Raw genomic sequence first — 16,803 nt, 5'->3', positions numbered from 1 at the left:
TTCCATTAAATTACACCTTCATATCTGAAGCTCTAAAACCCTACAGAGTGATTTTATTAATTATAACATAACAGCCTGTAGATATTTCATATGTTTCATACATGAACCACAAAGAGAAAGTATTGATTACATTTTACCTCCAGCCAACCTGTTCGCTTCTTACAGTGGATTCACCAAATATGTCATGTACTGTTTTTAGTTTTATTGGAATAAAAGCCGAATCGTACCGCGTTTTCCTGCACGCTTTACGCGCACGTCTTCCCGTACAACCCGTGCGTTCTCCAGTCTGTTAACTTTAACACTACGTCCGTTGTTATATGTCTCTGCGCGCTTGCGTTTCCTCTTTGGGTTCACTACTTTGAAAGAAACAACCGGAAGCCGAATGTCTTCACTGCGTGCGCGGTGCCTGCATGCTCGTGACACGCCGCTCATTGATGTAAGCAGCGCGCGCGGGTTAGATGAGCCTCCTTCAGGAGCGTTTCTTAGTTCAGACACGGACAGAGAGCAGACGGAGACGGACTCTCCTCCTCCTCTTCCTCCTCCTCCTCCTCCCCCTCCATCTCTCTCTCTCTCTCCGCGCACCATCCATCCACACGCGTCTTTTGGATACCTACGTCTCCTAGAGCGCGTCGGCTCAGTCCGTCCTCCAACCTGCCATCTCCGCCGGAGTCCCGCTGGAAGAAGCCGGCCGCGCGGGGATGAAGCCCGGCTGAGCGGCTCGCAGCAAGCGTTCATCCTCCAGCTGGTGCCGCTTCCCTCCCTCCCTCCTTGGAGCGCGGCTCTGCGCAATGGATTTACGGCTGTCTGACAAAAGTTGGATTTCGTAAGGAGCCGCGTGGACCTTAAAATGCACAGAAAAGGACGGAGTTTTTAGTTTTAAAAAAAGAAAGAAAAAGAAGCCGTTGTTGGGTCGGAAGCACACCGTGAGAGGAGATGCACAGAGGTGAGTTGGACACGAGCCGCGGTGTGCGTCGGGGTCCGGTGCGCTGGGCGGAAAGCTCCGGTCTTTACCTTTTTTGAAATTATAAAAATGCTCCCCGTGGATCAGCTTTAAAACGCATCATTTGTTGTGCATTTCTTCGAAAAGGAGAACGCTAATTAATGAGTGAATAAATGCAAACAGACCAATCCTGCATGAATGACATCGCCATTAACCGCCGAAAGCCCAAATCAAGTGCCAGCATATTTTGGTCCGCTCCCAGTTTTCTAAGACCTCACACCGGACCATCATTCATGGTCTGGTGTGAGGGTAAAAAAAAAGGGGACCAGGACCAGATGTTTGTCAGTTTGGCCCCTGTGAGGTGTTTCTCTCGCCGAACTGGGGACCATCTGATTATTGGTGATTCATGATGTAAAACGGACAGCAAAGGTCAAATACTATTTGGAGTCCACTGGGAACCATTAAGTGTTTCCAGTTTTTGCCGTCTCCATTCACCTCACTGACTAAAGCGTGGCGTCCCTGCCAATAGGTGCAGCTTTTTGGTTGCAAATAGCTGAATATAACATTTTTATTCTATTATTAATCAAATTAACAGCGGTTCATTTCCAACTACGCTCAAATGCACGCTGTCCGGCTCCTGCCGACACCTCTGGGTGCATCCAGTGAGGCGTCAGGGTGCCTGCTGTGGACAGTTTAGTGCACCAGCTATAGTGAGTTAAATCTGATCATTTGCAAAGTGTGTGTTTGTGGGTCTTTGTGTCTTATGACTTCGGCCAACGTGCCTCGTGCCACAAAGGCAGGATGTCTCATTTCAGCTGTGACTCCCAAAGAAAATAAGAAAATAAATCTTTCTATGGACTGCAAAGATGTATCAGTATCTTTACCATTGTAATGTTGGACCTATTCTGTGATTGTCTCATTAAGTGGTTGGTTTATAGTGCACTAAACTATATGGTAGCCAGCGTTAACTTAATTTAGCTTCCTATTCATTTCAAGCAGATAAGATAAAGCAAAAGCCCCCATTATCAGCTCTAATGTCCTTCCCAACCCCTCTTTAAACCTGTGTGACAGAAGGCTGTGCTCTTTCTTGTACGAGGGAAAAAATATATTACGGCCTGAATTTGGCTCGTAAGAGGAAGTGAGAAGTGATGTAAAAATGAAAGGACGTGACCTAGAATCGTGGGGTTGAACCCGGGGCAGTGTTTCCCCCCTCCTTCTGTAAAATGACCACAGGTCAGATGAAGCTGCTCTCAGTAGGATGTGACAAAGCATTTAAATGTCGGGAGAATTTCTTTGAAGGAATCCAACATGCACATGAACGACCCCACAGTACATGTAGTATGTCGACACAGGCAGGGCCACATATATATATATATATATATATATATATATATACATATATATATATACATATATATGTATATATATATTCATACATCATCTGCTTTTATAAACATTCACAAGCTGTTATCCTATTTAGCTTGTGATTTATTTATATTACAAAAGATGATACAAATGCTGACATAAATGATGCAGCTTTTGCCTATTAAGTGGATTAAACATTGATATGCGGTACACATTTCTTCTACGGCAGCTCACGGCAGCTCTTACTCGGCTTATAACTCTTACAGGTAAAAGAAGCCTCGCTTGTCTCTTGTTGAAGCGTTTGCAGGGATGACGAGATCCCGAGCTTTGCTTATGAAGTCAAGCCACAATCAGCAGGGGCGCCTGCAGCACCTATTTGGTGTTGAGTTGGTTTGGGTGGTCTGTTCTCTGAATGTGAAGTTCATCGCTCCACGCAGGAGATACTTGTGCGATAATGGAGAGGCGAGTAATGAGGAACCCGGAGCCTGGGGGGCCGTGTGCGTGTGCATTCCAAAAACGAGCCTTTGCCAACATGCCTGCTCATTGGTGCGGTTGTGCTCACTGCTTATGTTAACCATGCATTGTTCTTCATTAGACCCCCCCACACCTCTCTCTCTCCTTCCTCCTCCATCTCCTTCCTGCTCTCTCTCTCTCTCCATCTCTTCCTCTTTCATCCCTCCTTCCTGGGTGCCATTATGCAACGTGCCGGGCTCGCTCTCTAATTCGATGTGAGCGGGCCAACCTATTATGAAGTCAGAGGGGACGGGGGTCTACAGTGGCTTATCAGAGCGAGACAGTGTCAGGGAGCCGTGCCGGGACACACCGTTGGAATAAAACATATTTCACCTACTGTCTGTAGCCATGCGTGCTCTGCCCAAATGACCGTCTCCTCGTCGGTGCTGTGAGCTTCGGAGCCTGTAATCCTGTTTTTTCTGCTAATGCGTCCTGTTACCGGTGCCTGGAGACTGCAGATTAGCAGGTGGGGGGTCCTGTGGTTTTGATGAGAGGTGATGGTTTTAAAACTGGTCTTTAATCAGAATCAGAATTGGCTTTACTGGTCACGTACGCGTACACGCACACTTGGAATTTGACTCCGGTTTCCACTTTGTTCTCCGCACCAATAAACAAGAAAAACAAAAAGTAGAACGGATGTAAGTATACACATTTACCGACTATCCAATATAACTATACACATAGATCCCTAATATATATATATATATATATACATTAGGGATGTACTTGCGTAGATATATATATTACCACTATTTAATGAACTACTCTTTGCCACTCTGCTACTATTACTGTTATTACGGAGAGCCAATTCCCTCTGCACAGCTGCTGGTCTATTACATTTAACGCTTTGACTACTCCTAATAATCCTGCTATATCTACTAGCAGAAGCAGTAGTACTATTTCTGTATTCGCTCACACTGAAAGCTGTTACTATTTCAAGTGTCCCTGTAGTTTCCCAGCAGCTACACGTAAGACTGTATGACATTAAAAGACTGTATGAATTATCGTCAATCCTATTTAACCTTTGGGGTGACAATGACATTATTAATCAAGTCTACACTAGTATTACAAAGACATGCGTGCTGTATTATTATTATACCTCATCGTCTGAGCAATACCATGTTTCACTCCTAAATGTTATAGATGTATACGCTCCTTGCAGCCGGTGGCACACGTACCTTTTGGCTGTCTAATGGATTCCCAGCGCTTTGATTTCCCGAACGCAACGATACGAATGCAGAACGTCACATGTGACTAATGTGTTGCACCTCTGTTTTGCAGCGTGGATATTCTTCTTTGTGATGGAAGAGGCTTTTGCTCTGGCACAGAGAACCAAAGGTCAGCCACAGCTCAAACGCTCTTCCATTCCATTAGTGTTGTCCCACCCGGGGCATTATCTCCACTTGAATCACACGACTTAATTCTCTCTTTATTCCCCGCCTGCTTCTTCCCTTTCTCTCTCTCTGTCGTGCCCGCCAACCCCCTCCCCGCTCTTCCTACCAAACGTTCTCTCATTGATCCCTCGGCTCAATAACCCATCTGTCCGTTTGTTCTCTGCCCTTTTGCTTCAAGACTCCCCGGGCGAACATGGCGGCCAGAGCCCCAGCCAGAACGACTGTGGCACGTGGGTCCGCAACATCAACGGTGGGGTGTTCACTTCGCCGAACTACCCCACCACCTACCCGCCCAACAAGGAGTGTGTTTATATCCTGGAAGGTAACGCATTGCTCCACTTCGTCTTCTGCTCAACAGCCGTTTTCCTCCGAACAAGCTGACACAGTTTCCCGCCTTTCTGCTTATTGCCTCCTTCACTGAGCGTCATTAGTCTGAGTGACATTGTTTTAGATAACCTCGCCCCTCTCTGATTTTCTGTTCCTTTCGCTGGCGAGCGATCAGCTTGACATTTTTTTTTCCAATGAGCCACGCTGATTTTGTTTGCCCCTACAGATATAACCCTTTGAAAATGATGAAAAGTGGCGCATTGTGGGTGGCTCCTGACTTTTGACCTAATCACTGCAGTGCTGCATTCATTTCCATTGGCAGGCTGTGCAAGCAGCCCCAGCTATTGAATGAAACATGAAGCAGATGAACATCTGCTGCAAAGCAGCGCTTCGGTTGCGTGTCGCTGAATTGTCGGCGTCCTTGTCAGCTGTCAGCGCTTTAGTGTTTAGGAGACACAATGCATGTTGCATCATTTGCAGCTACATGACATGAGGTCTGGGATATTGGTTTGATTGGTTTTCACACCAAAGTGACGAACTGTCCGTGAAGTTAAAGTACACCTGCTCATGAGATGTGTGTACTTGTACTGGCTTACTGGTGTTGAGGAGAGATTTCACACGTGGCTCAAGGGCTCCCCCTGTGGACAAATCAATCCCAGACGTGTCGCTGATGGATAAGCTGGGACTCCGATTCCAGGTCTGCAAGGCGACAGAAGGAACCTATCATTTGCCATTATGTGTTCTGAATCGCATATCCGAGCTTCAGCCTCTCATGTTTCATACACACAGAGAGATGCTCACGTTTTGGCACAAGCGCTAATCAAATAGCTCTTTAATCATAATTAGCGGTTAGTGAAACTCATCGGTCGTTTCACGTGCACCGGCTCATCAGCTCAATAGATTCAGTGATTGACGGTTCTGCTCATTCGGTATCAAGCGGTGTCATGTGTGTGAGTGTGTGTGTGTGTTGTATGTGTGTGTGTGTAAGGGAGATAGAAAGTTATCTGCAGAATGAGACTCAGTGCACCAGGGAATGAGCACACTGATAGCAGGAAGTGCAGACGTACGAGCCGCTCGCTCAAGCAGAAAGGTAAAACACTCGGGCTCGAATTCAAAGACAAGAACAGGGAAAGAAATCCAGCGGCACACTGAAGCGTACACATGTGCTGCCCTGTTTCTTTTCTCCATCGGGGTATGTTCCGTTTCTCCATGCCAGAGATGATTCAGAGCCCCGCTCCCTCAGCATCTTTATTAAGTAGCATTCGTCCCCTAAGGCAGGCATGAATTGCCCTGGTTAAATACCTCCTCTGTGCGTGGGGCAGATGTTATTCATGCAGTGCATGAAAACAGGCGAACTTGTGAACTGCTGTTCCTGCATTGTTCTCACTCACTCAGAGATAGTAGTACTGACATGTCAGACGGTGTCTTGTGTACATGTGGGTGCATACATACTTCTGTATGCATCTATGCATCTATGCATGATGTGTACCGTTGTGTTGGTAATAAATGTAAAGAAGATGATAGTGTTTCTCTTGTTCTCTGCTCTCATGTGTTATGCATGCAAAATGAATAGATGAATAGATGTGCTGATCATGCTGTCAAAACGCATTTGTAAACCAAAAGTATAGACAAAGTCCCGGTGATCTAATTAGGGTAAACATCTGCATCTACTGGGGGCTTCTTACAAATCTTACCTGGCAGTTATCCAACACGCTGAACATGTGAAGTGGGTCAAGTGTCCCCGGTGCTCAAATGGTCATTAGTCATTTCAATGGCAAGAAGCATTGATGCAGGACAAACGCCCTCCTTCCTGTGTGGTAATAATTATTAGCTCAGTATTGTTCTTCAGCTGAACAGAATAAGATCAGCAATGTTGAATTTCATGTTAGAAAAGAGCTTTGCTTACCTGCAATGCAGGTAAAAGTTTTTCTTTCCACACCGCGAGCAGAAGGTAACAATCCCAGCTGCTCAACTTCAAAATCCAGATTAACTCATATCTGACTTACTTTATGCACTCAGAAACCATCCAGATTTTTCTTTGTCCCGCAGAAGCCAGATTTAATTTTATTCCTGTCGTGGATTTAGCCCTTTTGTTTCCTTTCTCTCTCCACTCTCTTGTCCTCCAAAGCTCTGCCTAGACAAAGGATTCAGCTGGCGTTTGATAAGAATTACTACATCGAGCCATCATTCGAGTGCCGCTTCGACCACATCGAAATCCGCGACGGGCCATTTGGGTTCTCGCCGCTCATTGACCGCTTCTGTGGGGGAAAGAACCCGGGCCTGGTTACATCGACGGGGCGCTTCATGTGGATCAAGTTCACCAGCGACGAGGAGCTCGAAGGCCTTGGCTTCCGCATCAAGTACACCTTCATTGCAGGTAGGGACACCCACATTGCTTCATGGCAGTTTACATACTCTAATTCCACAGCGCAATCCTAAATTCTTTAATTGTATTTCAGGGTTAAATGTGTAAATAACGGAATCTGGTTCATATCTTTTTTGAAAATCCCTCCAAATATAGTGGAGAATCCGCTTACCTCCAGAAATATCCTGTACTTGTCGTGCTCTGCAGCAGACATCAGAACCTCCTCAATCTAAGCCCAATATGCCGAGACAAAAAATCGGTGTCTGGCATCAGGCGACAGATATTAGCTTCAGAGAGACCCCTCTCTGCTTCATCTGGCCGGGCTTAATGGGATCTTATCTTGTGTTCCCTGCTTATCCATTTCTACCGCGTGGATCGAGAGTAATGTGCCTCCCAAATCTTATCATTTCAGACCCTGATTTCCATCTGCACGTGGGCGGACTGCTGAATCCCATCCCAGGTAAGCTCTTCTGCATTTGGCCGATTTGTGTTCGATCCTTTTTGAAGAGCCCCTCTTGGCACAGAAGCTTACCGGAGGCGATCGCTGCCTCCGACGTGAATGCTGAACCTGCAAATGTAGCTCGACAAGCACACAATGTACATGAAGTGAGAGGAGGTACACACACACACACATGCAGAGACTGAAACACCTGAAGGAACACACACCTCCTTCATCCCGATCTTCCCTCCCGGTCGTTCTGCCTCTTCTGTCCTCTTATTGTCCTTTGTCCTAATCCGCTGTGCTAACTTCTATTCCACCTTAAATCCTGTTCTTCTTTAAATAAAGTCCTTTGTCTATCTCATGTACTTCCTTGTGACATCTTTCTCACCCTGCCTATTCTTCACCTCTCTCTCTTTTTCTCCTCCTCTTTTCTTCTCTCCACGTTTCCTCCATCTATGTGCAGACTGTCAGTTTGAAATCGGGGGATCGGATGGGATTATTCGCTCCAGCCAGGTGGAGGAGGAGGAGAAAGTGAAGCCTGGTGATGCTCTGGACTGTATCTGGACCATCAGGGCTCCTCCTCATTCCAAGGTCAGTGCAAAGGACAATATTAGTCGTCAGGAATAATGTGTCCCATCCTTCAACCCGTGTTTGGAAATGATCCCTTTGGATTGTTAGGATGACTTCCATTCAAAATAGTTGACAAATGCACGTCTTAACATACTTAAAGCAGTTATGATATTACATATTAAAACACTCTGAGAACTCACAATAAATTATTCATCTCATCTTCGTGGATATTTGTTGTCGACGCCGCTGAAAGACTGAATCATCAGCGACGTGTTTCCTACAAAGCTGAGCATTCCAAAGCTCAGTGTTTATTTTGGTCGAATTGCTGTTGTTGTTGCTGATTATTATTATAATCAACGATTACAATAATAATGGTGGAGAAATGCATGGAGTGGCTTTTTGTTCAGCTCTAAGCTGGGTCACATTTCAAGTGACACAAAATATGTCATCTCGCTGGCGACGCACGCACTCTATCTCGCGTATGAATATTCATCCAAAATAAGAATTCTGAGGAGGAATAATTACATTGGTGGAGCCTTGCAGTGTGAATTGGGGAGATGCTCTAAAGAAGAGCTAAGGATTGTCTGAACGATTGAGCGATGCAGCACTTTGTGAGCACCTTGACAGTGTTCTCCATGTTGACCATCATTCCTTTCATTTGGCAGCGCATGTTTCAACTGAGAATTCATATTCTTATTATAACATATTCTGTAAAAATGCGTAGCGCATACAGTTATGTTCTCAAGTCACAGAGAACAAAGCATACCGGTGGCCATGTCTGTATTGTAATTGTAATTTATTACACAATAGGAACGAACAGTGCAAATATACAGAGGCATCGTGGAAAAAAAGCAGGCAGATTGAATTGAGAAATCGTTGCCCTGGAGTTCCATAAGCACATATTTAAGCCAAGAGTGAAAGCCCAGTTATTTGTTCTAATAAGTTCAAATATGTATGAGTCGTTCATTGAAATTACAACCATAACCTGCCTGGCTTTGATTCACTGCTGCTCTGCTTCCCCCTCACACTCCTATACTGCTCCCTCGCCACAACACCAAACCACCACGCTGCCACAAGCAGATCCATCCACATCTAATGAAACCAGACGTCCCCACACAGTCTCCAATTAACCAATACACCGTCCCCTACGTTACTGTGAGCAATGATGTATTTATTCACGCCGTACACCCATGTGTTACGCATGTCAACGCCGATGCATGAGTCACCCACACACACGCTCTGCCCGACGCCGCTCTCACGCACGCTCACCGGTCGGTCTCCACCGTCGTTCCACCGGTGCTGCGTGCGCCGTGTGAGGCAGCAGTGAGGAGCATCTGAATTTAGCAGCAGCAGCAGCAGCGAGCAGCCAATCCGGGCATTAGCTCAACGAAGCAGAAGGAGCCGAGCAGCACGCTCAGCAACGGCGTTGGAGCAGCTCCTTAACGGCTGCGTGGGTACAGGAGCCCGTGTGCTAAATGTGCTGACGTTTCATCTGAGCCCCCCCGGGGCCAAGATCTTATCGCACAATTACTGCTGACTTATTCAGACAATTTAGAGACATTATTTTCTAATTACTTTTGCAGGTTGAAGTGTAACGCCGCAATGGGTTCAGGCTCACTAACAGCAGGCAGGTGTCTGGACAAACCACAGGCGCTGGGGACGGCCTTATTAAGCCCGTCGGACGCGCCTCGTGTCATAAAGCACATTTGTAATCAACATTAACAACACATTTCGTTCAGCCGAGCCAGTCCCCTTTTGACAGGCTCGCTTACTGGAATGGCTTATCGTTAACTTCATTAGCAGCCCCCCTGACACGCCGGTGTGCTGTAGTCAGTTGGTTGATATTCTCATCCAATCGTAAGCAAGTGGACTATCACATTAGAAAGCAGTTCTGCCTTCATGACGATGGTTTTACAGACTGCGTAATGTTCTGAGCAGCTGCAGGTTCAGCTCAGTCGCCTCAGTCCCGCAGGCATTCTATGAATTGAGACACATCTCAGAGAAGAGAGGAGGCCGAGAGACGACTTCCATGGATTTTCCAAGTTGTTAGACCATGAATGGTGTGTGCTTCCATCACAGCTTGGATTAGATTGATTTGATTCTATTGTCCATAAATGCATCTTCTAAGACGTTCGCCCGTACCAACGTCCGTGCTTTGGTACTAAATCATCATCTGTGTCTGAATGATTGCTTCACTGATTTACTGTAATGTCATATTTCCATATGATCGCCTTCATAAAGAGTCCGGCGGCTGGCCGTGGTCAGACCGCTAACGGGCACCACATTGGTTTGCATCTCCTGTCTCCCTGCAGATCTACCTGCGCTTCATGGAGTACCAGATGGAACACTCTAACGAGTGCCAGAAGAACTTTGTGGCCGTGTACGATGGCAGCAGCTCCATCGAGAACCTCAAGGCCAAGTTCTGTAGCACCGTGGCCAATGACGTGATGCTGAACAGCGGCGTGGGCGTCGTGCGAATGTGGGCTGACGAGAAGAGCCGCCTGGGCCGGTTCCGCATGCTCTTCACCTCCTTTGTTGACCGTGAGTGCCGCTCTTCTGGACCGCGCGGCTCAGCCGGGACCCTGCTGTCCCATCTTCTTCCACCATGTTGAATTGTGTCATTGTCACGTCTTCCCCTTATGTCGTGTTCATTCAGCACGCGTCACTTTCTTAATTTAATACGACAACAGAAAGAGCCACATATACGTTCTGTATCTCATTTGAAATATGACATTGTAACAAAGCAAGCTGAGGCAGCAGGTGATTGAGGTGGATCCGATTATATCTCCTCGTTGCAGTTTTGTCTGTGTTGTGCTTAGAATAATGGAGATCACCAGTAGAAGAAGCTCATCATCACACCACTGTATCCATCCACGCAAAAAAAACAGACCCAAGAAGCTCACTTAAGAGGTCCTGCATTCCGTCCGCGTCAGTTGTCACTAACAGACACGGTGTGTCGAGTGTGTTTTCAGCGTGGAGAGTTAATTACGGTGGGCCACGTTTAGAGCGTAGATATGAGAAAACCAATTATTTACTCCAGAATTTTTAAATTACCAAAAGCATCAAATCATTTTCGACATGCAGGTCGGAGCATGATACTGTGCTTATTATCGACCCCGTGCGAGAGGAAAATGGGAATATATCTATTTGGGTGAAAAGCAAATAGAAGGGTTAATGGATCTACTGAAAGTAATTATACATTACGCTCCATAATTTGTGGACAAGAAACTTCCTGGCAGATGCTGGTAAAGGTTTCACATATTAAGTGGCAGGAATTGCCGTGTAGGAGAGCGTTTTTCTGTTAGCACACCGTAATGTATATTTCATTAAATGCCTGAATAGTCTGAGATATTAATGGTCACATTCTCCTGCCCACTTGCCAAACCCTGGACGAATGCTAATGTTGTTTTCATCACCCAACCCATAACCGTCCGTCACAGTTGAGCAGCCTTCTATGTTCAGCACCGGTTGGGTTTTCACTCCTTGAGTCCTTTAGACCATTTGGATCCCTTATTTACTTCTAATCACACGGTTCATCTCTGGGGAGTCTGAAGTCTCCTGAGTAACTCACAAACTTTATTTGGTCCCAGTCAGCGACTGGCTGAAAGGGGACCCGGAGGTCAGAGGGAACCATTAGTCTTTGTCGCTCAGAGAACGAGCGGAGTTTCTCTTCCTGCACTCCATCAACCTTAATGTGCTATAATCTCCAGACTGAGCCCCCTCTGACACGCCGAGCAGACGCATCCAGACTTTATTGAATTCTTGCTCACACCCACTGTGTGCATATGTTCAGATGGGAGGTGTGTTGGGGGGGGGCGGGGGGGGGGGCAGGGGTGAGTGGGAGAAGTGTTGTTGACACCCTGTGAGACGCTACATTTTGAAGGCGGGACACGTATAATAGATTTGGAAGCGAGCCCAGTGTCGGGGGAGCGGCCCAATCTTCAGGCTCCGTCTGAGATAGATGAGGTGGACTCTCCGTCACAACACACACACTATATTACGCACACCCTTCCACGCATATACACTGTACGTGTCCCCTTTGTCAAAATGATTTAACCCTGAGACCGAGGAGTTATGGAGGGAAGGGGAGCCTCAGAGGCCTCGGAGCCAAGATCGGGACTAATATTTCAGTCGAAAGGAGCTTGTGGAGGACAGTTTGGAGGAGTAAACAAGCCATAAGAGACGCGTGTAATATGATGTACAGATGTTGTGCTTGTTTGACACTGATCGCCACATCTGTGGTACCGTGGAGGTTGCGTGTCTCTCCACAGCTAATGAACAGTGCCGACGGCATGTTATCCCACAGCTTTTGAACCGACATCCACACCCCCATTCCAGCCCCGCTTTGTCTTTACCGAAGCCCAGACATTTGCATCTCCCCTGCGCCCTGCGGCGCTTCCTTCTGACTGGCAGTGCATCGATCTCCGGAGCCCGGCAGCCCGCATCAATTACCAGTCGTCTCTGTCTCTGCCATCGCAGCCTTCACACACCAACAGTCACTTTAATGTGCGATGTCTCACGGCACGAAGCCGGACCGCTTACACCACATGCAGCCGTTTCCACCACCAACCCCACCACCTGCCATTCTTTTCATCTTCTCCTCGCTGCCAACTCCCAGTTTTGGAGCCCCCCCCCCCTCCTCCTAATCTGCCGTTTCTCAACGTCCCTCGTCGTGAAGGCTGCAGTGCAGTGAAGCTGCCATCTCCTCCCTCCATTGCCCCCTCGATGTGGTGTCTGCAGGAAATGATGATGTATGGCCTTGTATGGATCGTCTTCATTAGACATATATAGTCTCTCCTTCAACAGATTTCTACTTCAAATCTATCAATCTATCTCTTATTGTTATTTCCTTTCTATTGGTACTATCGTCTTTTTATGCTGTTGTTATACTTTTGTTTCTTTCTGAATAACGTAATCTCTACGTTTTATATTTTTCCTGCAGCTCCCTGTTCAGGCAATTCCTTCTTCTGCCACAGCAACATGTGCATAAACAACTCCCTGGTGTGCAACGGAGTTCAGAACTGTGTCTACCCGTGGGATGAAAACCACTGCAAAGGTGATCACAGTCTGTCAACTTTGTGTAAATTATGATTTCGGGGTTTGTTATTGTAGTTCTATTCTCTACCTGATCATTTTTGTTCTCAGTTATATATTTTGTTTTTCTGTATTCTTTCCTCTCCGTTTTTCACCCCGTCCCACTCCAGAGAAGCGATCCGAGGGGCTTTTTCATCAGATCACTAAGACCCACGGCACCGTCATTGGAGTCTCATCAGGAATAGTTCTGATTCTTCTCATCATCTCGATCCTGGTGCAGATGAAGCAGCCGAGGAAAAAGGTAGCTCATCCTTTGTGGTTGACCTTTTGTTGAGCAGGAGAAAAGAGACACATCACTGAAAGCGGCAGTGGATTTCTAGACGAGGGGACGGGGAAAAAGGGAAGAAATCACACCATATCATATGAGATGATGACTTTAAAAGGGATTTTATGTTTTGGTTCAACCAAACAGAACCAAAGAACTTTCTTTTAACTCGCCTCGATTATTCGTATTCATTGCGGATCTTTTGAGACTTCTCTGGAAATAAATGAATGTTCCACTGTAATGGATTCCTCCATTTATGACTGCTGAATACTCTGTAAAATGATGTATCAAAAAAGCACCTCGGGGTTTTTGACACAGAGCAGCTGATGTTTTAGAACAATGTGCAGTTAAGTGTTGTGTATTTCAAACAAAGAAAGGACTTTCAACGAGGAGCCCCGTATTTGTGTTGCAAAGTGTTGTTGCATTATTTCTAAGTTACTTCACGGATGTTCCTGACATGCATTTCGTGCTCACGTTACGTTGCTTACGAGGTATTTTAAGCCCTGCCTCAATATTTCCTCAAAACTAAGTGGTTTTGCTGCTTAAACACAGCAGGTCTGAACTGATTTTCTTCCTTTCAAGGTTGTGGTTCGCCGGCCCGGTGGTTTCAACAAGGCGGGCTTCCAGGAGGTCTTCGATCCGCCCCACTACGAGCTCTTCTCCCTGCGTGACAAGGAGATGTCGTCAGATTTAGCCGACCTGTCCGAGGAGCTGGACAGCTACCACAAGCTGCGGCGCTCCTCCACCATGTCCCGCTGCGTCCACGAGCACCACTGCGGCTCGCAGGCCTCTGTGGCCACGGGCGGCGGCAGCATGAAGCACAGCCGCACCACCCTGAGCTCCATGGAGCTGTCCTACCACAACGACTTCTCCAAGCCGCCACCCATGAAGACTTTCAACTCCACCTCCAGCTACAAGAAGAGCTGCTACGGCTACAAGCAGCACGCACAGACTCACGACTGCGACCAGCAGGTCATCGAGGACCGCGTCACCGAGGAGATCCCGTGCGAAATCTACGGCCGCGGCGGAGGAGGGATGGGAGGAGGCGCCATGGGTGGAGCAATGGGAGGAGGAGGGGCATCAGGGATTGCAGGAGGAGGGATCGGCGGAGGGGTGGGGATCACGGGAGGCGTGGCCATGGCGGGCGGGATGGGTATGGTGGGGGGAGGGGGCATGGCGGGCGGAATGGGTATGGTGGGAGGAGGGGCCATGGCGGGGCCGAGTGGCATCACCGGAGGAATCGGCGGCGGGATGGCAGGAGCCTGCGGAACCCTGGGCGTCCGTGGCAACAGCACGCGCAACAGTACCATCATAGTTGACCCACAGCAGCGCTCCATGTCCATGGACTTCTAGATGGCGACCAGAGAAGGGGAAACAGAAGGAGCTCATACTTCACTCGTGGAAAGATAGGAGCGTCCCAGTCATCTCAACCTGATCACTCCGCTTTCCTTCTTCTGCCTTTGCTAAAAGTATTGCACCCAAAGTCTGGTCCGATAACTTGGAAAATTGACGTATACAAACCAGGGATCACAAAGGCCATTTGGTTTTGTTCTTCAGGACACTGGACGACGGAGGGCGAAGGGAGGAAGGCGACATCTCGTCTCTCTTACATTCTTCTAATATCTTCTTTTCATATGACACATACAAGAAGAAAGTTCTCGCATGCAGACCCTTGCTTCTCTCTTCTTGGGAGGCTTAGAAGACCGGGTAACCACTCAGAACCAAGCAGAAGAAAAGCCTGACTTTCTACATTTATTCACTGGACATGCACAGATATATGATACAAAGTGCGTCTTCTAATAATTTGAGTCTTTATTTTTGTCAGTGTACTGTACTGTTCAAATCAGTATATATCCTAATGATGATGCTGGGCTTTTAACTCTTTTTGCTCAGACGATTTTATGAAGATGACATATGGTAACGGTCACGAGGTTGCTGTTGTTGATGATGATCAGATATATGACGACGATGTTAAAGATGTGATATTACTATAATAATTCTGTAATTTCTATGGTTACCTCCCAAGTACACAGGGTGACCTTGAGTATCTCCTCAGGAAGAGCACATGAAGAGACCTAGGGTCTTATTTTGGTAAGCAGTAGAGAAGAAAAAGTCTATTCCTGCTCTTTGAGCTTTACAGCATGTGGACATTCAAGCTATGAGTGATTGTTTATGGAACAGGAAGTGTTTGCTTGTGAAACCTTGACTGAAACAAAATAGAAACCATCCCACTTCCAAACCCCACCCTTACCAGGAGAACATGTATCTCCTTCATTTCCCCATGAACTCCGTGTGTAAAGACAAGCACAACCTGTTACCCTGACGAGACGGACGTGTAGCCTATAGGGGACTCATTTATGGTTTTAACCCACTGGTTGTATGTTTTCATTCTGTTGAATTAAATGAGAGTTTACTCACCTCCCTGTTTGAGCTTTTCTGTTCACTATAACCAAGGAATGTGAAAATGGCACCACCCGTAGGCGTGTCAGTAAGGTAAGATACTCAGTGACACGCAGATAGAAAACAAGTAGCCTATTGACGTGCTTCAAGTAGGATTTATTTGGTGAATGGTGTAAACCTTGATTGTACGTTAAGGTTGGATTTTTACAATGTAAGGAAGATCCAATCCAGCTGTTGCAATATAAGCAGTTCTTCTTCAAGGATTATTGAACCAAATACCTAAACATTATGCAGATCCTCTTGACTGCCCACCATGAAAATAGGTTAGTATTATTATTCTATGCATTTTGTTCGAGGTTCTAGAGATCAAGATATGTGACCTTCAGAAGCTACACCAGGCTCTGGTGATGTGTTCCTTTGCGACACAGATGCATACCGTCTATATATATAACAAACAATTAGATGCAAGGATGATAGTTATCTGCAGACAAACCATTCTCCATGTTTCTATTTGCTGGTGAAAACTTACAGGAAGAGTTTCAGAACAGTGAAACCCTTTTTTCTTTAATATATCAAGATTAACATCATTTGAATAAATCATATAGATATTTAATAATACCCTAACTTTACATACTATATATATACTTTTTAATTAATCTGGTCAATAAACAAAAGTCTCACCGCAGTTCATAATAAAGCAGAAAATAAAGAAAGAATGGGAAGCAACAATACAAAACAAAAGCATTACATCATTTCCCCAACAGCTTAGCACAATCAGACAATCAGAAAGACGTGTGCGATGCAGACCTGAGGCATGTCGGAGCCTGAGGCAACGTAGCAGCTGTCTTAGGGCCCCACATGCACAAAACCAGTCCATTAAAAGCATCACAGGCATCCAACTCTCAGCTAAATGTTCCACAGCCAAGCAGGCACATGTATTGTTGTTACACACCAGCGTTGTGTGGTGTGAAGGTAGTGTCTGATTAATAAAGATGTTTCCCTCCAAGGTTCCAAAAAATGTACCGTGACAGTTTCTCATATATACTTGGTAGTGTGAGGATTAACTTGCCCCTGCATATTTAAAAACACAATGTGACCAAATATCCTGTAATAAAGATAGTTTTTCCA

At 46.3% G+C, this 16,803-nt stretch overlaps 1 protein-coding gene across 1 annotated transcript; it reads left to right on the top strand.

Moving 5' to 3' along the window:
- The first annotated feature begins 449 nt into the window (after positions 1-449).
- On the top strand, positions 450-15,693 carry neto2a (neuropilin (NRP) and tolloid (TLL)-like 2a). Its single transcript, XM_040169026.2, has 10 exons — positions 450-943; positions 4,100-4,156; positions 4,391-4,534; positions 6,668-6,916; positions 7,317-7,364; positions 7,810-7,937; positions 10,229-10,457; positions 12,859-12,972; positions 13,121-13,251; positions 13,858-15,693. Exons 1-10 carry the CDS (start codon positions 934-936, stop codon positions 14,626-14,628), a joined length of 1,881 nt encoding a protein of 626 aa, XP_040024960.2. The 5' UTR covers positions 450-933; the 3' UTR covers positions 14,629-15,693.
- Positions 15,694-16,803: the final 1,110 nt, after the last annotated feature.

This window comes from Gasterosteus aculeatus, chromosome 12 (assembly GCF_964276395.1).
Source record: "Gasterosteus aculeatus chromosome 12, fGasAcu3.hap1.1, whole genome shotgun sequence".
Classification (NCBI taxonomy): domain Eukaryota; kingdom Metazoa; phylum Chordata; class Actinopteri; order Perciformes; family Gasterosteidae; genus Gasterosteus; species Gasterosteus aculeatus.
Note: the sequence above shows the minus strand (reverse complement) of the source record. Positions and strands in the feature narration are given on the sequence as shown.

Excerpts from the sequence above, each read along its gene's own strand:
- neto2a (XM_040169026.2), top strand. Across the intron at positions 6,917-7,316 it reads CAAGTACACCTTCATTGCAG|ACCCTGATTTCCATCTGCAC; the intron begins GTAGGGACACCC and ends TTATCATTTCAG. Across the intron at positions 7,938-10,228 it reads GGGCTCCTCCTCATTCCAAG|ATCTACCTGCGCTTCATGGA; the intron begins GTCAGTGCAAAG and ends GTCTCCCTGCAG.